At 34.1% G+C, this 24,638-nt stretch overlaps 1 protein-coding gene across 11 annotated transcripts in view; it reads left to right on the top strand.

The window, feature by feature from the left end:
• Positions 1-23,850, top strand: part of LOC116339922 — a 65,461-nt gene extending 41,611 nt beyond the window's left edge. For 6 of the 11 annotated variants that reach the window (XM_031766029.1, XM_031766028.1, XM_031766025.1 and 3 more), the window contains 3 exons: positions 20,156-20,492; positions 20,630-21,455; positions 21,577-23,850. In XM_031766029.1, coding sequence (XP_031621889.1) covers positions 20,261-20,492; positions 20,630-21,455; positions 21,577-22,165 — 1,647 coding nt within the window. In that variant the 5' untranslated portion in view covers positions 20,156-20,260 and the 3' untranslated portion in view covers positions 22,166-23,850. Of the gene's footprint in view, positions 1-13,385; positions 13,780-18,183; positions 18,259-18,330; positions 18,461-19,254; positions 19,396-20,155; positions 20,493-20,629; positions 21,456-21,576 lie in introns of those variants that run through there. The other 5 variants (XM_031766032.1, XM_031766031.1, XM_031766033.1 and 2 more) reach the window with 5 other exon arrangements.
• The last annotated feature ends 788 nt before the right edge of the window (positions 23,851-24,638 follow it).

Below are 24,638 nucleotides of genomic sequence, written 5' to 3'. Positions count from 1 at the left end.
TCTATTCGCCCGAACGCTATCGAAAATAATTAATCTTACGCAACACAACAAAATTTGAGGCGAAATCGAAACAAAAAACGAATTGAAAAAATGCCAAGCTGCATGCATCCATTGAGATAGAGAGACAGAGAAAAAATGAAAGAAAAAAACTTTTGCCACCAAGAAACGATCCATCCGAATACTTCGCAGCACGATATGGAGACAATTTAAAGAAGCAAAATAGCGAGAAAAATATCTTTCACTCGCTTATTTCTCTCTCTCTCGCTCTCTCGTCAATGTGTGTTTCATGACTGTTTCACACAATCCATCTTCGTTTCACATTTTTATTTTGTAATTTGCTGCAGCGGGCGTTTGTTTGTTTTCAGTTGATTGTAAGTGCCCCTCGTCATGTATTAGGTTATCTTTGTCTGTTTAAAACTGGGAACTTCTTGGCATTCCCTATACAAAGCACATATTTTGTCCATGCTCTTTTCTCTTGTTTTTTTGTTTCATTTCGAGAGACAGCAACTGCAAATCATTTGGCGATGTTGTAATAGGATTTATCGCAGAATCTGTTTCGTGTTCAATTTAATTATTCGCTGTGAAGCGGCCACACTCGACCTCACTTGAACAAGAATATACACTATCTAATCGCCATGCATCCGAAATGAAAACACATTCTCACGTACAGAGAGAGAGGAAGAGAGGCACGCACACAACAAATGAGAAACTCGAAGACAAAGAGCTCTAATTACATTTGTGGTGGCCTATTTCCATGACAGAATAAGATGTAGAAGAAAATCGTTGATGTTCTACTTATTATCGATGCATTACATGCATTTGCTATTTTGCTCAACAGACAATCCTGCCATGTGATATTTATTACTGGCAAATTTCTAAAGCAAACTCACTCATTGTTCATATCCGAAAAAAGAAACAATTTAGAAAAAAAGTTGAAGACACAAAACTGAAACAGAAGAAAAAGCAGACGAATTTACGAAAAACAATTTTCATGGTAAACGAACTTTAAATGCAATTCCAAAGATGATTTTCCATCTTATGATTTTCGAGCAACAAGATAAGAGCGAACAACAAAAAAAAACACATATTCAACTTTCCCACGAAAACGAAAAGAAAATTCCGGCAATCCGTATCGATCGAAGTAACTCTTTACTCTAGATATGCTCATCTTCAGCAATATGCGTGCCGTGTTTCAAGTCTCGTGCATTTCTTTCCATTATTTTTCTTTTTATCTCTGCAATATACCGAAACAAAATGCCAACACTGATTTATTGATAAATAATGGAATGTGATACGCTTTCTGAACGATACAAATAGTATTACATGTTTATTCGAGCCATGCATTAATTTTGCGCTCATGCTTTAACGTAATACACATGGCGCAGGTGGATTGTTATTTACAAGAAAGCTCAAAATCAATCTGATTTTTATATGATTTACGAGCTTTGCCATTTTCGTTGACAACCCACGAATTCTGTACACTCACAAGCCATTTCTTTTGTATCTCGGTGTATGTATCGTATTGTGGCAGCAAATGGCAATGGCGGAATCATCGTCGTCGCAGTATGTTTGCAAGTCACTGATCATTGGCGCTTTGGACACTTGCTCTGTATTACATTCACGTGAAATAATATTAATTACACCTGCAAGTGTGTTGACGACGATATGACATTTCAATGCTTTAATAATCTGTACACACACACAATTTCACGCTTGTAACTTTTCAAGCAAATAATTTGACAGTTTCAGTTCACGAAACGATGTTCAAAACAAAAATGACACACTAATCTAAAAAACACAGAAATAAGCGCACACAAACCGCTTGGGAAATGCAGATAATCACGATCTGACTTGATTCCCAACATGTTGCATGGCAACACCTCGATCGAAAGTGAATTCCGAAAATTGATTTTACCATGCGTGGGGGGTCAAAATAAGCCTCACAAAATCAATTAGTATAGTCATTGTAAATTGAAAATAAGCCAACCCAATCATGACAAAAATTGATGGGAAAATGCTAACGAAATTGAATTATGAAATCTCACAATACGCATCTCATCCATAACCGGAACGTTTGACAAATTGAAGCGACAACATTATAGCTTCATGTATAATAATCGAATTAACATTATATTTCGAACTAATTACAGTATTCCCATGACTTAATAACCATTCACACTCCGCCGATTTCATCGGCATCCAAAATAATGCGAACCGCTGTGAATAAACATTAGTACGAATAATGCCAGTGGTCCTTTGTTATAGTCGGAAAATGAAAATTTTCAAGTGAAATCGTGACCAAAGAGTTTACACAATTGCTTGCACATCGGGAGGTTGAAATATGAGACAACATTCAACTGAGGAAGTTAGTGATATATAAAAATTTATGACTTTGGTTGCGCAACAATTGATGAGGCTTGTCAACAACGCCACACATTTTAAAAATTGTAAAGAGAAAATCAACCGCCTAAAACACGTGTATCCAAACTTTAACGCCAACCGCATGACAGATCGATGATGGCAGGTCTTTTAATATAAATGACCGTACAATCAAAATATTTTCGGCGCAAACGATGCTGCTAATTAATGAGCAACTGTGCATGTTAGACCGGTTGTCTCAACAATTTCAAACAACAAACAATTCGAGTGTGCGGGTGACATTAAGGTCGTTAAATTTTATGGTGAACATTTTTCAAAGTGTAGGTTTATGTGTTTCTCTTTTTTTGTGTAACAATAACATTTGACAATTGAAATCATAAATTTAATTTCAATTTTTTACGGTAAATCTTAACTTTCGTTCCCATCATTGTTTCACCTGGGTGTACTGAGGATGGAAAAAATCATTTGTGCAAACATTTTTTTTTCTTTCCTCGAAATAAAATCTGTCATAAACTCTTTTTCAACATTTAATACCGACCATAAGCTTAATAATAATATCCTGTAATTAGGCCATATGCATAACTTCAAATACAGTCGTTCTTGATCATGTATTACCAACGGATAAAAATATTGCAAACAATTGCCACCGCATTCAAATGTGACAAAACATGGTTTTTTTTGAACTTCGATGCTTTTGTTCAGGCGATGTTGGTTTTTTTGTTCTTTTCTGTCATGGTCATCAGTCGGAAACAAAGTCCTCAAAACAAGGGGAAAAAAGCATCCAATATGTTTGAATAAAATCTATTCATATACTGGCTTAACGTTGTACGTATTTTCACCGGTTATAATCCACTCTTTCGCTCTTTCTCTCCCATTCGCCCTTGCTCTCGTTCTCGTTCGAGCTCAATGCAATGTGACAGATTATACAAAACGAGACATGTTTTAAATTGTTGAACAAATAGATATACACATGCACAGCACACATATAACAACGGCAGATCCGTTAAATGGATCATTGTGTGCAAAAAACGTCACAAATTGTTTTGTTATAACAGCAACATGCAAAATCTCCACGGAATCGAGAGAGAAAGAGAGAGCAGTTAGCAAACTCTCGATAGTTGCACTAGAGAACAGAATGAAAATAGGAAGGAGATGACGAAATGAGAAGAAAAAAAAGAATCGACAGTATAAAATCCAGAGCAGAAAACTTGAGTGCACAGACGACATTTATTGGTATTAAAAACATTTATCGCATTTTCTATTCGGGTTTATACTGCTCGTAGTCGTTGTTTTTTTTGCCGGTTTTATGCGCCAGTCTTTGGTTGTTGAATTTGATCTGAAAACTGAAATGCCATGTCCGTTGCGGCATAAAATTGCATCGTCGGCAAAATGTATTGCAAGCAAAAATCAAGAAACCAAGAAAATAAATTCGTCCGATTGGCAACAGATGAAATAAACATTATTTTTGTGAAAAGTTCTCTCTCTATTTTGTACAATGCTGCTGGGGCCGATTGCAAGTTTTTCGGTTTCCAATTTGGTCGGCTTTTATTTAACGATCATGTTGCTGTTCTTCTCTCTTCTGTATTTTTTTTTTTCATTTTGCGATTTCAGTTGTAGCCGCACATTCAAAGTGCAAAATCACATGTTATTCTCGATGTTTTTATGCCATTTGTACATTTCGTACTCGGAATGTTTACCCATACGATTTATATTTTGAAAACATTTTTTTTGTTGGTTTGAAAACTCACTCTTAATTGTTGTTTTCTGCATTTTTGCTACTGTTCGTATCTAGTCTTATGCCAATTTATTTGCAGTATGTACATGTGCCAAATGCTCACACACACTGGACAACGTTTTAAATGAAATTATTGTTTTCAGTTTTAGTTTGGTTACGGCATTATATGAAATATCGGGTTTTCCAATACAAATTTGCTTAGCAACCCGTGTGCAAAGAAGTGACTTACTAGTCATAGATGAATTAGCTGATAAAAGTTGATTAGTTTTCATAAAAAATGTCAAATCCGTTTTGGGAGATATAGTCGTCTAAGTGTAAAGTTGACTATAATCGTCATATTTTATTCGACAAAATCACACATACACCGTCAAAAACGTCCCAAAATAGCCAGCCAATATTTTTACACACGGGCACTCACTATTGAAAGTGGCTAGATAACTGTAAATATACGGAATATACATGTATATTTTTAGTTTGAATGTTCTTAATTAAGTTATTGCTTTTTTTCTTTTAATTTTGAAGTTCTTCGAATGAAATATACATTCAAACCACGATCCATCATCAACATTCTTTGAATGACTAGCAAAATACGAACGAAAATCCATTCTAATCTTATCTGCCATTTAGCACGTTTTAAATTGAATTTGAAAATTTTAATGATGCTAGAAGCTCTACGTCTACATAAAGTATTGAAATCGATTTTTTTTTTTAAAGAAAAAGAGCAACCAACAAATGAAGAACAAACTGTGGAATTTAATTGAACTTCAACCATACGGTTAGGATTTGTGCGTTTCGGTGTAGCACCGCATGAATCGATTTGGTATTTTTGTTTCGCAATCGACCAGGTTTTGAAAGTCATTTTTTCACAAAAAAACGTCAACAAAACGGAATAATCTCTTTCGGCATTTTAAAGGCATTTTGATATTTAAATTTGCCTTTTTATGTTTTGAGAATCCCATAGAAAATCAAACATGTCTCAGTTGAATGGCTGACAACAATGCACTCTTGTTGCGATGAGCTTCTGTTGACTTATTTTAAACGTTAATCGCCCCGCAGCGGGTGTCGCATAAATCTTAAGATGATTAAAATACGTCAACGAACTTATGCAGCCGTTGTGTTTGTCTATCGTAACGGATTAATGTCAACACAAATGCAATGCCATCCAAACGAAAAGGAAAACAGAAAATGATTCAAACTCCCGATCCGATTTAGAATGATCGGCATTACGTTGCAAAAATGAGTCAAAGCAGTTTTTTCTTTTATCCAAACACCTTTTTGAGTGTTTTCATTCATTACTTCAGCACAGCAAAGAGTGTTTTGTGTTACTCAATGGGAAGAATGTCGCTTATCTATAAATCAAATAATTGTCTTTTAATCAAATCAGTCGATAACAGAGTGTATACATAAGTGCATTTAACGAGTGTTCACTTCATTCGTGCATTGATCCACGCTCAATTAATAAATTTCAACAAGCTTTGGCATGTTAATGTCGATGTTTCAAACAAGCCTTTTGTGTTGAAAACATTCTAATTTTATCCTTGATAGAATGTAGTCTTTTTGTGATAATCATTTTTTTTCGTAGAAAATTTGCAATCAATCAAAGATAAGCATAAATGTGAAAGGTTCCATTTTTATGGGCAAGCGCTATAAAAAAAGGTTCTCTGTTCCTTACATACAACACGGATATTTCAACGAATTCTTTGGAGAATGAGGTGGAGAGGAGGAGAGAAAGACACCAGCTAATTATTCTGTTTGGGTTGTGGCATTGCATGTACCATCGGCATGACAGTGCCATGAGCATAAAATCACTCCATAAATGGTAGATTATTTATAGATACTGGGCTCGACTGGTGGTTTCTTTTTCATCATCTCCATTTCTTTTTTCGTTTCGACCATTTATTATTATTGGTTTTTAATGGATTGTTAAAGTTATTCATTGCGATGCATGTTGAGATGCATAAATTTGCGTGCGAAACAAGTGGAACTACTGCTGCCAACAATTAGATAGAACACTTCACGAATGGGCTTGGTGTGCGTGTTTCACCTGAATCCAACTGAATATGTATGCGCATGTATGCTCGCCCAATAAAAGGATGCCATGTTGATTCAATGCTGATTTTTTTTATGTTAACGCAATCTATTTTCTGTCCAATTCCAGGAAAATCTAGAATTAGTTACATTCGCTTCGAATAGATATTAATGGTTTGGTTTTTCAACATAAGGCCATGATGCGTGCACACACGCGGCGCGCAAAAACCAAATTCCTTAGCTGTCGCTCGATGGAATAACTGTGATATCCAGTTTTTTCTTCTTGTCTTTTTCAATGCCTCATTCGTGAGTTAAAGCCAATGTTTTTTTCCACTCTCATTTGAAGCTCCGGGATTTGTAAACAGATCATCATTCCCTGCTGACAAACCATTTGAACATTTAAAAACATTTTTTTTTTTTTTTGAAAATTGAAATACCCAGTGGTTGTTATATCAAAAAATTGTGTTTTTCTTTCAACATCTTCGTTCGACGCTTATTCGAAAATACTTTAAACCACGGTGTTTTCAAACAGTGCGAAGTTTGTACTCACCCCAAAAAAAATTGAAATATTTTCCGACCTAAAAGTTTTAAATCTTTCAAAAATTTAACCTTTTTGAAATTCTTTCAAATACCGAGAAATTCAAACAATCTTTTAAGGAAAAATGTGTGGAATCCACTTTAACAGAGTTTGAGAATATTACGTATGTATGGTATGGAAGCATTTGTCAGTGGGGTTATTGAAATCGACGAATGTTGTTACCGGCATTAAGTGTGCTAAGAATAATTCAACTTGATGCCTTAGAAATGAATATAACAAGAATATCTTACTTGCTACAAGAGAAAAGTAGAAATATTGAGTTTTTTTTCGAATCGAATCCGATATCGTCTTTTACCTACTTTTCGATTTTACGCCTTACCACAATGTGCTTGACATCAGCAAATAACATATTACCGTGCAATTGATCGAATGCGACTCTAGAATTCCTTGAAGTGCACATATCTTTGCACTTGAAATAACGATACAATATTATTGCGAGCTAATCTAGATGCATTTCATTCGGTTACAACAGCACACAACATTCAATTGTATTGAATGGTAGTATTGCGTCATTTTACATGAACATGGTCTGTCTTCTTCACTTTGATTCTATTTCTATTTACAGTGCAACAACATCGAGAGATCAAATAAAAGTATATGTAAACAAAACCAAACCAAATTTGACTGTTCTCTTTACTAGAAGTTCTAGTCTTGAATATATATTTATATATTTCTCTGTGAAAAGTTCAATAAGGAAATCGTTCGTTCTAATGCTGCTTTGTGTATATAGAAGTGCATTCATTGTGCGCGCTCAAAAGAGTTGCATTCACGTACATCAGCTAAAAACATAAATCAACAGAGTGAAAAGTAAAATAAACAATGACGGAAAATCTTTGTTGATTCAGTTTTGAAGACAGTACGAGGTCTTACGAGAAATTGTCTTTAATTCCGTTTTAGACAACCGAAATCGGTGTTGTTGCATTCTGATTTGCTGTTCGAAAACTTTCATTTACAATACACAACTGAATAAACAAATATTTCATGTTTTTATAATTCATCCGTTGTGGTGATGGTGTGCCAGTGTTTTCAAGTGTACTTTTACCTTTTATTCCAGAGCACTCAAGTGGGAAAACGTTGTTATTGGCGTCGAACATTTTCAAACAATTTCAATTGAAGCTAAAAAGATTTTTCACCCAAAACAATCATATCTTCTCTCGCTCTCGTTCACGCTTTTTTGCTTTCGCTCTTGCTCTGTCTTTCTGCTTCAAAGTTTTTTCGATCACGTACATACGAACACATTTTAAATTAATTGAACTATAATTATTTCAACTGAAGTTCACTTGTAACAACACCAAAGAATATTCCATTACGATGTAAAGTAAAAGCACGAAAGAGAGTGAACGAGAGTTTAGCCGTTATTCAGTGAATGTCTGGAATATGAAGTGAAAATTATAGCTAAAAAGCATTTCTCACACAAACAAAAATGTAATAATAACTAAACGGCAATAAACTGTTGAGTATCAACCGCTGAACATATGTATCCGCACTGCACTTATGATTGAAAAGCAATTGCATTCATTATTATTATTACTGTTATCAGGCTAAATGCTGGCCACTTTTCTAGTTCATGATCGAATAAGATGGTTTATGCGATGCGTACATTTCGTGTGTGTTGAGATTAAAACGATTTAATATTTTCTTTTTTTAAATCCAATTCGAGTATGTTTTGCGCATTGATTTGAAGCCGAATTCATGAAGAATGGAATTTATTACCGCTTTTCAGTGCAGCCAATGATGATGGTGAACTATGTTGAAGTGGCAAAGTATGAAGCAGATGGTGTAATGCACTCCCATTGAATAGATTATTTGATTTTGGTGTGTAACTTCATGAAAACTGGATTTTTGGTTGATCAATCAACACAAGTTGAATGTAATAAACATTGTTTCCATTCAGCAGTTTATTCGACATTTGCACAAACAAACGTGAATAAATTTTAACCAATTCGTTTTGCGAACTCGCCTGTGTGCTGCTAAACATACACGCTCGGAAGAAGTTAAGCTTTATATTTCGCGGCATCATTCCACTTTAAAGTCTTTTAACTCTCTTTCGCCGATAACAAGACGATGAAGTTCCTGTTTGACTTTCATTGACGATGCTACATACCATCATGCAATAGAACCATAAGCATTATGGAATATATATATTGTAAGATAGTGCAACAGAGTAAACATAAAATCAAAGTGAAAATGCCGAGAGAAAATCAATTTATAGCTTGCTCGATTCAATAAAATCGCTTGAATTCGGTATGCTGTTTTTCTTTGGTTGATGTTCTTCTTGCCAGAATCAAATCAACTCAAAGTGCAACACTGACGAGAATGCAAACGTGTAATTTGTTTGCTGTATGCAATCACTTCATGAGTAGCAACATCAGCAGCAGCTGCAGCATTGTTGTTCCGTGAGCACACGGTTTTCGCCCGTTTAGCAAAAAGTGAATTTCTTTTCATAAATTTTATGAACGACGTGAAATCTAATAGCATTCGACTAATAGTTAGTCTAAGGTGTGCACGGTGAACAAGGGATGCAATTTGCATGTATGATGAACTGCATACAATATTTGAACCGACAACTTTTTGCACTATGCACTCTTTACGATTTCGATTGTAACAAATAGCCAACAAATTTATATGCAAAACTGAGGAGGCAAATTCAACAAAGCCACACAGATTTTTCCGGCATGTAATTTTTCTTTTGAATTTTCCATTGAGGAAATGACGGCGCAAGAAATGTGAAGTTGCATACACAAAAGAAACGAGAAATCGTACAGTGGTTTGCATTTTAAGTAAATCTTACTGTGGGGCAATGCCATTCGCTACATGCGCTCACCATCCGTACGGTACGGTGCACCGTTTTTTTTTTTTGTCAGCTCAAGTCACAATTGTAAATTTACCTCAACCACGGATACTCAGTTCAATTTATGCATCTTAAATTCAACGAAAGTAAGAGAGTACGGGTGATGAGAGGAGAAAAAGAAGAAAAAAGAGAAAAAGAAAAGTCCATTTGAATTGCACGTACAGACCAATGAAAAAAAGTACAAGTTCCTGCATTCAATGCTAGTCGATAGAATCTGGTTACTTTGTGTGTTCTAACAACACCACCGTCGCCACCACCACTATCACCATCGCCGCAATAATTTCCATTCAAATGCACATTTTTTCGCATGATGTTGTTACAAATCCTCCATCTTCAAGAGGATTTGCATTACAATACATTTGGGTGTAGATTAAGTCAATTTCTAAAGATATATTGTAATATCGCGAACATTTCCATTCAAATAAGTTTCTTTTGTGTGCCTTTGACTTATTTATGTTGTAAATGTGATTAAAAGTAGTTCGGTTCATTCTCAAACTCTATTGAATCGAAAGACTTACAAGTTACCTACTAAAATGACATCTCAAGACTTGTTCCATCCGAAGTTTTTATCAGATAAACAAACTTTTCCAGATTGTTATAACGTTTTTGTCAAATTAGACAATAATATTTTCACGAGAAATCTAAGGAAGATGATTTCAAAATCTTCACTGTATCACTTACAATGATAAGAAAAATTTGAAATTGTGAATGTTCTTTGAGTGTCTTCGATAGAATATGGTTTTAAGGATCTTATTGTGATCTTTCATGTGAAAAAGTTTTCATTGTGTTGAAAGTGTGATATTGATAAATACTCTAAGACTTATCTATTCGTCTATTGAGAGATTCCTCTCACTTGAACTTTATCTTCTTATTGCTTTTGATTCGAAATATACAAAATATGCAAATTTTGTACATTCGAACATCGCAATGCATCGCTGTTAATAGATTTGTTCGAATGGTTTACATGTGAATGTTCGATTTTCATATGAATCGTTTGAAATGTTCGAATGTTTTGTAATTTAACCGAAAAAAATCCCCCATCGGAGAATTGAATGCTTACAATATGGTTGGGCCAATGCAATTCATTCAATGAATATTTGAAACACCTTTCATTTATCCGAAATAGAGGCGGAAAAGTTTCGCACACATTTACTAGGCAAATATCAATAATTTAAAGTTGATTATTGCATGATGGAATTGATAAGTGGGTCTGTGTACAAAGAAAAGAAAAAGAAAGAGAAAAAAAGGGATAGAGAGAGAGTGATTCAAACAACGATGTAATGGTATAATGTGCATAATATTTTGTTATAGCGGCATTACGGTAATATCACATTATATTATATTGAGTACTCAACGGTTGCTACAAGTGTACTTTTGCAATTTTCAATTGATTTGGTACAGGAATTGTGATCATTATGAGCTGGTTGTTGCACATCGTTAACCATGCAAATACATGTTGGTGATAACGCAAAACTACCAAAAATATTTTGCATTATTTGAATAATGCAAATGCCAAAATTGCCGGATTTGGTTGGTACACATATAACCCGCATCATACGATGATTTCTATGTCATCCAATGGGTTATCTCAAATCAATGGCTCTTCATTTTATTATAGATGTACTATACACGATTTTATAGTAGAAAACCAGTTTATACTATGCATAATTACAAATATACGCTATATTCATTTTCATTCTCTTTAATGGAATCTCTCTCTCTCTCTCTCTCTCTGTACTTGAAAAGAAGATGCCTTAAAATTACGAACATTCCCTCATTAATTTGTCGTGTTCAGTAGAATTCCTGGATAATTCTCTTTTTTTATCTCGTTCTCTCCGCATTTTTTGTGTACGTCCATAGATTCTGTACTTTATGAAGCAAATCTATGGTTTTTTTGTAAATGCATTCACATGTCTTGATGCGGTCTTTACATTTTATGTAAAGTACATAGAGTGAGGTTTGCTGTCAAACAAAAGTATTAGTGTATGGCTGTTTAAAAGCAATTTTCATCATTAATGTGCCGGCTTTTGGGTGAAAATCAACATTGGTAAAGAACGTCCCAAAAGGGAGCAGGGGAGGGGATAGAGAGAGCGCCGGCAATAATGGAAATTAAAAAGTTACGTAATTTGTTTATCCATTTTTGACTATAAAGCATTTCGTTCAACATTCACAAGCAACGTATGCAATGCTTTGTATTCGACTTTAAAATTATGCACTTGTAAACACAATGGACGAAAAACTCATTCGGATATTTCACATCCAAACATAGATATCGGTTATATGCGCATTTCTTCAGGCATTCGATTCCAAATGCAGTTATGCATGAAAGAAGCTATATGAAAATGGAATTTAAACCAAAAAATATGCAAACACATTTGTTTCGAATTTCAAAATGAGAAACACAAAAAAAATATAGCGTAACGTTTGAATGACTTGCAGTCATTTGTTAAATTGCGTGAATATAAAGTCAGTTGTAATAGCCATGTAAACATATTTCAAATGCAAATCAACAACAACACACACTTTTTTTTTGGCATGCAGGTTCGTTTTATCATCAAACTCAGACCAATGGTCACGCAATTCGAATGCCAGATTTTTTGGTTGCGATAAGTTCTGTATATTATGAACGGGGAGGAAATAATTAAATTCAGGCTGCCCATTTTTTTATCGATTGGGTTAGGAAACGGCCGATTCGATTACTCACTCTAAAAATTCACGGTTTTCATTGCTATCATCATTGTTTGTCGTCATTCTTATTTTAAACACGAATCCATGACCTATGTCTGATTTTAATAAGCGTATAATTTCAACGTGTTTCAAATGGGCTTCTAACAAATTAGCGATGAATAAGCACATATTTTTCAATCTCTGTGTGATTTTTTGCGAGCTTTTAATCGCTTAAGATCTTCTTTTGTTGTAGTCTTTGCACGGCACAATTTATAAAATCGACAACGTTTATAGACATTTTGATCTCTGGTTACGACAAAAAGCCTTTCGTCAAGGTCATTTTTAATGAGCAAACACACACACAAGTCAAGTCGAGTCATTTTAGAAATCTATTGAATTTTGAATAAAACACTAATGATGATAACGCGCTAATCGCAGCAATGACTAAGAAGATAGATAGAAAATAATGCGTATTGCTCGGGCTCCATAGAACAGCGTGTAAAATATATGTTGAAGAGCCAACATGAAATGGTTGATAAATGCTCATGAACACACAAACCACCGATGGAATCGTTTTACTTTGTGTTGCTATATCCGCATCATTTGAATAATAATCATGATGTAAAAATAAAAATTTTGTGTTTATAATTTTCTTATCCCCACCGTTGGCCATATCATTTGCTGCGACTATCATCGTTCGTTTTCATGCTGTGTATATTGATGATCTGCGTGTCGTGCATCGTTTTTTCGCTTTCGATTAATTGAATATTGATGAAAATGACGAGAAAAGATACTTTGTTTGATCCAATGGAAGAGTTTGGCACGATCAGATCACTTTGTTGTTGCTATTGTAGTTGTATTGTGAATACTTTTTTTTGTTCACGTAAATACCTCCTAATTACAATATTTATAGATATATTATGGTGGCAAGAAATGACGACTGTGCGGGACACAGTATACAGCGGTAGTCTTGAACTGTGTGTACACTGTACATACACATGTTTTATGATCCGCGCCAGATAGAAACACGATTGTGTGCGTGGTGTGTTGTGTCTGTGCTCTCTCTCGCATCACTGTTGTACGATCGTATCTTTGGTTTTCGATTAAGTTGCTGTTAGTAAGTCGTCGCATACACATCGGGCGCATTGTTGCGCTCTTGGTCAGCGTATCACTTGGAATCACTCAATTTATCATCAGTTTGTGGAACAATAAACAAAAAAAAAATACATCTAATTATTTTTTGACGTGATATTAAACCTATTGACATATTGACAATTTTATTCATGAACAAATCGTGCCTGAGCTTTCAAAAAAAGTGACAGTGAACAAAAGAATCGATGTCAATTATCTTGACTCTTCGGCGATCGTTTGTTTATTTCAATATTATCGTGAGATGTATTGATGCAAGGAACTTGTAATTGAATGCCTTGTTTTCGATTGAATTGATCACAGTCGTCGCATCTTTTTATCATCATTAGCTACGGAATTGACAATTGATCATCCATTAAAACCACTAAAGCAGTGAGTCGTGTTTATAATTACATTTTTAAAAAATGACCGTGCAAATTGATCACACATCGTACTATCGGATAATCAAAAATGTATATATTTAGAGAGGGTCAATGTAAGAAAAAAACAATTCAATGGAACTTCAGCCAATTGCAAACGATTTCTCTAATGATTGTCTTGAACTGTAATTCAAGATTGTCTTGTCATAGCACGTTTTGTTCACAGAATTTTATCTATCATTATAAGCATCAAGCTTAGGTTTTATAATTCAAGTTTTTTTTTATTCAGCGAAAAAAATGACTAAATAAAATAAAACGACGTATTACATTGAGCAAAATCTTCGCCGATGAAATGAAAAGAGTTGCGCCGATAAATGTGTCATCGAAAAGAAACCGAAAAGAATAAAAGGTCTTGCAGTGCAAATGCAAAACTTCGATTAAAATATTGTTCACGTGCACTTTCAATAACATTGGTTTAGCAAATACAATTTAAAGCCATATAAATTCGACGCAATGCCATTTTATTGCCGATAATCATTCAAAAATTAATGATTTTAACAACACATTCCAATCACACGATAAAACGTTTACAGTTTTTTGCATTCCGATCGTGTTTTCGTTGCGGTGAATGCAGTTAGATAAAGCCACTGCTGTCTACCAAATTCACCGTATGTTTGTTTTTGTTTTTTGAAAAAAGGTGTTGACCGACCCGAAACGAGCCCGTAAATTCTGAATTGAAAATCTATTGCAACATGCGTTAAAGTAGTATGGTTCTATTTTTTTGTCAATTGTTGCGTTTGTTCAATCAAATGTGATTCGAAAAATCGAAACAATATGCAGTTGATGTCACGCGATCGTGTGATAATTAGAAAATGCCTATCAAATTATATTGACACGGTGCTATAAAAACCATTCGACCCGTTAGGTTATTTCAGTGAATTTCTATTGAATTCACAATTGCGGTGTAAACAAACAATGGCCGTTAATGCTATTAACAGTTCAATGATTTCAATTGATTCGGAATGTTTGGTTATTTTGGCACACATTTAATTTTGAATTAAAAAAAAAAATTGACACGGTGATTCAAAATACACTGCAAAAGATTCAGTTATTTGATATGTGTCATTTATTCAATAATGTGTCGGATGTCCGTTGCTTGAAAATCACAACAAAAACAAACATTCAAATTAGATTTGGTCGATTGACTTCCATCGCAACAACAACAAAAAGTCTTGCTCGTTTACACAAATGGTCTTTTGTCCAATAACATTAACAACAAACAAATAAATGGGGAGAAAATAAATGCAAACTCATCATCACAGATTGCATCCGATTTTCGGTTCGAATCACGCAATCGGAAATTTTGCGTAATAAAATTCGCATTCAAAATAAAATTTGACCAATAAAATGGTATAAATAACTCACCGACATTTCCATACAATTGCCAAATCATACAGATACATTTTTATTATATTTCGATCATATAGCTCATAATGTGACATTGATCCATTTGCATACAATATATTAAAATGGTAACAAAAAATATGCTTGGTTTTTATTTTTCGGTCATTTGTGAAAAAAATGTATAACATTCGCCTACCATAATTTGCATTTATAATCTTTGAAATCTATCTCGTCGACGATAATAAGTGTGTCATAAGCACAAGCTAATATACCTCAAGCCTTGCAAATGCATTCATTTTTAGCACCATTTAAAACTATTCGCTCTTTCTTTCATCGCACAAACATTAGAAATACTTGCGTTTCAATTATCATCATTACTTCGTGAGCAGTTACAGTAGCCGTTTATATCCATGTGGACTATATTATAAATTGGTTGGAGCTCTATGAAATTGGCATAACATCTGGAGCTCATGGAAAATGGCTTAACTTTATATACATCGTATATGCATAAACACCATATAAAATGATTATAATCAACATAAAAGATTTTGAGCGTTTCGTGCTGTGAAATACCGAAACACAGTCAACAGCCTCCGTCGTACGTAAGACAGAAAGTGAAAGATAAGCATTTCTATGTCGGGAATCCACAAATTCATTGCCCCAAAACATCGATAACGTGCCAATGAACGTACTAGACATTGAATTACACACACATAAATTTCAAAGTGCGAGCAAGCGCGCACAAATTATGAATCAATGCACTGAATAGTTATTTATCGTTGAAAATTATAAGGTCGACGTCGTTAATTTGCTTATGCCAAACAGAAACTACTGTGCACTTGCGGTTCGTTTGAAGTTTATGAGTTGCTGGGGTCAAACTCATTTTAATTTCAATGGTCCCATTAAATTTTAATACAATACAATTTGAAGAGCCGAAAAAAAAGATTTAAAACGAACCATGGCGTTGAATGGTCGTGAATTGTGAGCTCATAGTCAACGTGAAATTGAAAGTGCAGACAAATTTATTAGAATTTAAACCCATCGAAGATACTTAAAATAGATGTTCAATCATTATTATTTGCTATTCACACCGCAGCTTATAATGCAAATTTTCTTCGACGACGAGCAGCTTAACGCTGAGGTTTTGATGTTGTTTACAAAAAAATCCACGTCGAAAATCTTGCAAAATTACGTCTCAAAATCAAGTGATTTCGCATACATTTTTGCCTCTCTCTCTCTTCCCCCAAAAAACGAAACTGACCGTACGATTCATAAAACTAATTTAGATTCTTTTCGATGATAAATTAAGAGTTTTACACTTGAGCATAATATTTTATGTGAATATTATGGCAATCGCTTCTTGCAGCGCAACCTTTTCCGCAAAATGATACAATGTCGCATTTTGATTCAAATCGAAAACGTTCATTGTATTACCCTCAGCATAGTTTTTATTCCATGTAGACTGTTGTGCAAACACAAACGAATCAGCATTTTCATTTGTTGCTCTTTTACCCGCATACAGAAAAATATACCGCAAAACAAACGGTCATAATTCAATTTTCTTCCGTAATTCAATTTCAAATGATTGCGTTTGTGAATTAATTTTGCCGTTTTTTTTGTTTGCATGCAAATGAAATTACGTTTGCCAAGGCAAAAAGCACATAAACCAAATTACAATTAGAAATATTCTGATTTACACTTCACACCGAAATTCTTATTCAAAAATATTTTCCAGACAATGTCGTACGCATATCGAATAAGTCTACTCAGATTCTGACATTCAACTTCGTTTCGATGACACTCGATCGACATTTTTGTGAAAGTGAACATGTTGAAGAAAACAAAATTGCTACCGACACTTTTATTTTCAGACATCAATGTGCTCATTCTTAAATTAGTTCTCGACGAACACAAAAAAACTATGTAACTCTTATTTCTTGCAAAAAACATGACACGTCCATAAGTTTTCACTTAAAATTCAAATTAGTTTGCGATTTTTTCGTATTTTTTTTGTTTCATTCTGAAATTCAAGCATAGTTTTTCTTTTGACCGCACAATACGTGCGTATCAAATAACTGCGATAGAATAAACGGCGGAAAAAAATGCTATATTCAACAAGCGCCACGTACAATTTCCTTTGCGCATTAAATTAAATTGAAAAAATTATATTAATTTTTTCAAAATAGGGAAAGAACCCCGAACCTGATATACTTGGTGGAATGTTCTTGCGATGATTATATTTACGAAAACAACACGATTTTAGAGTTTGCTGTAGTTTTTTTGTTGTTGCTAAATTTTTTTCTATCGCTGAAATAATTTCCGTGATCCTAATTTCAATGTAATTTTTATTTATTCGCGGGGTTATTGTTTATATCGCCGATTGAAGCATATTGACGCAATACTACAATTAATTTATGCTAAATCTAGACATTTTCTATGTAATTACATCGATTTTTTTATTACGTTGTTAGAATATGCGTGCCAAAATATTTCTTTTTTTCGTGTATATTCGACGCGTTCGCGTGTATTTGTTTACATTTTTTCATATTTTGATGAAAATTCTCCCGCTGTGCCATTGCTTCAAAAAAATTATTTTCTGACAATTCGGCACATGTCGGATGTAACACGAAAAATGTTCAATTGAATTCGGAAATTGATCTATTTTTTTAAAAATTTATCAAAGCGAATGACATGATATTAAATTTGAGAGATGCTGGCAAATATTCGCTCCGCATCGTGTGCACAAATGAATATTTAAAAAAAAAAATCAATCTCGATAAAACCTCTATGCAATGATGTCAAACAAATGCATCGCATCTGTGCTACATATTATGTGCACAGCAAATGTTCCGTTGCGAATGTCGGAATATACTCATCACATGCAAATCGCATATATGTGAGTTTTTTTCTGTAATAAAATAAAGTTTTTGTGACTCTACGAACGTTTCACATTAACGAACATGTTCAATCTCTCTCTCTCTCTCTCTCTCTCTCTCTCTTTCCATATCAAAAGACCTCACATACAGTTAATGCCGCACATGCAGTTCATGTTGTCCCCGATCCCTGAACGGAATTACATCGTGTGTATGTATGTATAAAGCAATTTGATAAAAGATATTTTGTGTTTGCACTCAACATTTTGTACCATGTGATTAATGCAATTAAAACGCAAGTGTTAAATATCTCGGTATGAAGCGTTAGATTCTAAAAATACTTGGAATAAAAACGAGGAAAAGAGATACTATGGAAGATATTCGATGGGAAAACGAACGACAACGTTGTCGGAAACGGTAAGCGCCACGCGCGATACAAACAGATCTAGTCAGTGACTGAAAGAAAGTGGGTTCATGACGTTCATTTAGAATAAATCACTTTCAAAGAGCTTTGCACATTCAGAAAAAAAACTAAGACTAAGAACAAAAAGCGCGCGACACTGCACATAATAATAATTTATTCAAATTAATATCGAAAGAGAAGACTTGCGACGTCTGTTTTGCATTATTATGCTCAAATAATTATCTGTGTAACGTAGCTCGGCTCCGATTTCATGCTCCGATATGAACATAATTAATGGAAAGAAAAGAGCAAAGCAATTTAGGTCCAATTGTGTATATGTCGCTAGCAGGCAAATTATCTATTTTTTTATCCGTGAAGAAAAAAAACATCTCTTTACCATATATAAGCGACACGAAATAAAGAAGATAAATTGACGAAAGGAATACCTAATCGTCTTCCAAAAAATATGGTTTTCAAAAATAGACTAGTCTATGGGGCTCACAGCGTCTTCCATTTCATAACCGTATACAATTCAAAAAATATCAAGATGCCAAAATCTAATTACGGTTCAGTGAATTTAATCAAATAACCGCGGGAGAAGATACATCCCACCAGTATGGAGAAGAAGAAAATACAAAAATAAATGGACACAACAAAAAAAAAATTGCTACGCATTGTTGGTGTTCAAATAAATTACATCAGAACCCAAAATTTAAATCTTGTTTTTTTTTTTATCGTTTGGTATGTATGTGTATGTGTGTTGTTTTGTTTTGGCACTGTGTTCATCAAAGCGTTTACAAGTGTTAATAACAGAGATTAAAGCCGGATACAGTTCGATATGTTTGAAATGAGTCGTTGCATTTTTAGCTATTTTGCATTCTCATGGATAAATTATTTCCCATTTGGCCTATGCGACGACGTTCACATTGTCCATTACTTGGAAGTCAGGGTAATTTCAATTAATTTGTAGTGGATCTTTTTTTATTCATATTCCCTTTTGCATGCATTAAATCACAAGGTAAACTACAAAATATTTATTGAAGTGCCTCTCTAGTACTATTTCGATGATAAAAGTGATGAATGGGCTGATAGTATAATTAGCATTCATCATATGGTTGGGAATAAAAACAAAATTATACGGTGATTGTTAATGGGAGAACAAATTTATATGTGTAAATAAAAGAACAAAAACATGTCGAATCGCCAATACTTTTTTATAAATTCAATTTTCAATTCGTTTGTGATAATAGCTTTTGTGTTTTATCGTAAATCGATTGGTGAATTCGATTAAAACTGCCAAAGTCATTGCAGTATTGACTAATAATTTGTATTTATGCTGTGCGACAGAGATAGAAGCGAAATGAATACGGTGGAATTGAGTTGAGCTATTACGTTCCATTTGAACGTGTGTATCATCGGAATATAGTCGTCGGAAGCTATTAATAAACGAATTAAAGCTTAATCATATTCTTTGAGTGGATTCATACTTGAATTGCGCAAATATTGAATTGCACTGTGCTTTTAGTCGGTCATAAAAACTAAGGTCACCGAAACAAATAGCATAACAACAACAACCATGCAAATATTGTGCAATCGTCTCGAGAGATGATTACAATGATTAGAGTTATTGCACTTAGGAAACAAACCCCATTTAACTTGTCGTTTGCAATTTGAATAAAGTATATGTTTGTCTTTATCTCTGTTTTCAGTTGGAGTTTGCATCGCGATAGCAAAGGAAGACGTTTCAATTGAAAGACGACAACGACGACGACGAAAAGTACGAGAAAGAGAGAAACCAAATTAGAATCGTCAAGATGCCGAATTCAAAGTCAATACTAAAAATCCTATTTGCGCTGGGCGTGTGGTCATTTGTGGTCATAGGACTGTTTAAAATTCATAGTAATAATATTGTTTTAGAAGATTATCCACAAGCGCCGATGAGCGGACGATTGCTACTTCAAAAAGATTCAAAATTCAATTTTGAAGCTACATCAACGACAACCGATCGCGTTTTACCATTAGATGTGCTAATCGATAGTCGTCAAGGTAAGTACACCACTATTTATTTTAGTTTAGCTATGTATATCATTGTTGGTATTTTGTTCAGCACAGCTTTAGAATTAAAACGAAAGAAAAAAAACTTGAAAAAAGCGAAATTTTCTCACATTTTCGATTTCTCATAGGTATCGACGATGAATCGCTGGTGCGTGACGTAGAGAATCGCATACCATCATTACCCATTACATATTGGAGTAAATATAAAAATTTCTCACAGAAAAAGGCATCAACCTGTGCCAAATACCCGTCAATATTTGAATTAGAATTCAATAACATTTACTGGCAAACATTGCGCACAACAAATGGAACGTTTCAATTGTTTGGCGCATACTATGATATACGAAAGAATTCACGCATTGGACCAGCCGTTCGAATTCTTGGAATGATCGATCGCATTGAACCAAAAGTAAAAACATATTGTCAATTTTGGTTTGATGGCCAAAAAGAACCGTTCATTGTGAAAACATTTGAATACAAGTACATTTGGTATAACAAATGGGGCAACTATAAGCAAGGCATTTATTCACCATATTTGATTGCATGCCAAATCCCAAAGCCATTCCATGGCATTGTGCCGGCATCGGTGTCTATTGTTGAAAAGGAATGTGATACGGCCACAAATAATCTACGTGTTATTTACAATCGACCGCCTGACGACAAGAAGAAAGGTTTTGCGGTTTGTGTTAAAGGATTAGATTTTCTGTACGATGATTTGTCGGTGCGGCTGGTCGAATGGATTGAAATGCTTAACATTTTGGGTGCGGAGAAAATCTACTTTTATGAACTGCAAGTGCATCCGAACATTTCAAAAGTCCTGAAACACTATGAACGGGAGGGAAAAGTGCAAGTCACACCGCTTACGTTGTCCGGAGGCCAACCAAATGTTCCTGGGTTTCAGCACTTGTATTTAACAAAGAAAACAAATCACAAGCGACAGAATGAAATTATACCGTACGTATTATTTTAAATGAATGCACGCATTCTTTTACCAATGAAGCAGTCATTTAGATTTGCACAGCAAAATACATTTTTCATAGCTTATGTCTTCATATTTTTTTTTTTTCATTCACAGGTATAATGATTGTCTGTACAAAAACATGTACATGTATGATTTTCTTGCATTACTTGACATTGATGAGGTGATCATGCCGAAAGAAGATATGACATGGGCCGAACTCATGGATCGTGTTAAGCCAAAAGCATTGAAAATTAAAAACGAAACGTATCCCAGTTATAACGTTCGTAACGTTTACTTTTTGGATGCACATCAACATGAGCACGGTTGGTATAGAGACATTCCAAAATATCTACACATGTTGCAACATGTATATCGTGCACAAAATTTTACAAAACCAAATCAATATGTGAAATGCTTTCACAATCCCGAACGTGTACTTACGTTGCATAATCATTTTCCATTGGCTTGTTTGGGTGGCGTTTGTCAGTCGTATCCAATATCTACCGACGATGCGCAATTACAACACTATCGGGCTGATTGCGTGAAAACACTTAAAAAAAGTTGTGATGAATTCAAAGAGCATTCGGTACGGGATACAACCATATGGAAATTCAAAGATGAATTAATCAATCGATCCGTTAAAACATTGGAAACACTTGGGTTTTTCCGAAATCCAACGAAAAATCCAAATATCGAACGGTGATTTTGGGAATTCTAAATAAAACCATCGAAAATGATTTTCGCAAATGAATTCAAACCAAAACAAAAAATAATATTGAAACTCTAATCAGATTTTTTTTAGACGAACTTATTAACTTATGATATTGAAAGAATGAGGAGAAAAGATATCAAAATATAATATGACAACGTGTGCTGTCGGAAAAAACAAGATGAATAAAAACACATATGAGCTTGTGGCTTAAAATGCCAAGCACTATATTATACTATGAGTCAACCAAAAAACCGTGATATTTGTTCGTATTTATAAGTGTAGAAAATGAATCTAGCATCGTTTTTTAAAAAATCATTTCGTTTTGCGATCAGAGTGCATTTCTGAATGAGCGATGCATTAAAATCGGATGAAATAGTAATGAACGATGCAAAAGTAATGAATTGAAATTTATAATTTTTACGAATCAAACGAATAACTGTTACATTGTAAGTGATGTATAATTATGATTTTTTTTTGTGGAGAACAAAGAAAAGAGAGAAACACATTTTGCTTTGCGAATTTATTCATACCGTAATTGAAAGTCATCGCCTTACTTAAGGAATAAAAATGAAAAGAATCAGGAATTAAAACCGAACATTTTGTTTCATTGCAAAAAAAAAAAAAAAAAAAATTACACACAGAACATCAATCAATTGTCAGAGCATAAAAAAACTCATTGTGGAATCAGTGTATGTGGTGTTGTGTAAAATGGTGTTGAAACGACAATAAAGAAATTCCACAAGTTTATTGACCACATACAAAATGTCGTTTATATTTGCATTGAAATTTAAATAATAAGAAGATGCGATAGCAAAAATAAACCAGAAATCGGTTGAAATGGAGAAATGCCGTGCGATAATGACATCACTCAAAATGAATCATGCAACTTGAAATTCCTCGATGATGAAAACGATATCGAATGAGTTGGTCTGCGCGTGCGAGAGGGAATGCACGCAAATACTTTCAAAACCAAAATGTGTAGAAGCAAGAAAATCGTTTTTTTATGACTTTTTCGTCGAGAATGAGTAATGGTTTCGTGGTCACAATGTGCAACATAAAACCAAAATACAGAGAATAAACTTACGCCATCCATTTTAAAACGAATGCTAAGTTCGTTGTTAATTCGATTTATTTTTATGGCTTTTATTCCACCCCGATGTCAAAATCAGAGAATAACATATTTACCGATTATTGTGCGGTGTGACAATTGAATTTCAACGAATCACTTTCGCTTGTCAATGTCATCATTCTGAATCTGCGATGCAATCAATCATATGGCGTTGCATTGAATAAAAGACGCGCTGGCAGTGCAAAAAAAAGAGAAGATACTTAATCAACAACTGTTGCATTAAAAGTGAAGCTTTAACAGCAAAATGGTTCATACATATCCATAAATTATCTCTCTCTTTCTCTGTTGAGAGCGCGGGCGCATCGATTTCACTATTATTCATGATCGAATACAAAGCAAACCCACTGAATATGCAATTTAGTTTTTTCACAATCTCTTGTGCGCATAATATTGTCAGAATGATAAGTAAAAGTGGTGGCGTAAAAAATTGCGATAAATTTCGAAACTACTGTTCATCGATGCCAAGGATATTTTCGTATAAAATGAAGACGTTCCATTTGATCGTATGTCTTTTCTTTTCATGGCGCGCGCGCACACACAAAAAAAACTCAAGATACATCATTTTCTGAACATGCAATCGCACTTACTATTTTGCAATAGAAATAATAACTCATTTTAATAACATGATTTGTTGAAAATGTATTAGGAATATTTATTAGAATGAGCGAAAAATGAAACAAAATGAAAAGCAAAACAAATATGAAGAGAAAATAAAGAACACAAATATTATTTATATATTTTATATGTAAATTATGAAGACTGAACCAATTAAGTTACATTATAATTAACACATGAAGAAGCAAATACAAGCTAGAAAGAAAAAAAGAGTAACTAAAACTAAACAAAAAATCTTCTTACAAATTATAATCATTCTTCTGAAAAGCCAGCCAGACAAACGATAGGATTTATAAGTAATATTCAGCACGCATGAGAACGATTGCTGCAGCAAAATATACATTTATACACATCAACCGCTTATCAATGTGCATCATCCGTTTGTAATTGATGTGTGACTGCAATTGTAAAAAACATTCAGCCAACAATTTATATTCACGCTCCATTAACGAAATGAAGTTAGAAATGAAAAATATATAAAGCAGATACCACTTTTTTTACAATAATCACGCGCTCAAACGTGTCGAAATGCATCTTCTATCTCTTTTATAATCCCCGTCACCAATTTATGCGAATCATCATCAATGGATGAGCGAGAGAATAGAAATAGCAGTGCATTGAGAAAATAGAATGGCTTAAGGCGCGTATCTCGCAATAGAGAATACACATAAAATCAAACATTATGCTGAGATATACTCAGCCAGCTGAATCGGCTCGGGC

Source organism: Contarinia nasturtii, unplaced genomic scaffold, assembly GCF_009176525.2.
Source record: "Contarinia nasturtii isolate CC-2019 unplaced genomic scaffold, AAFC_CNas_1.1 Cnas_scaffold_533, whole genome shotgun sequence".
Lineage (NCBI taxonomy): Eukaryota > Metazoa > Arthropoda > Insecta > Diptera > Cecidomyiidae > Contarinia > Contarinia nasturtii.
This window is presented reverse-complemented; position numbering and strand designations above follow the sequence as displayed.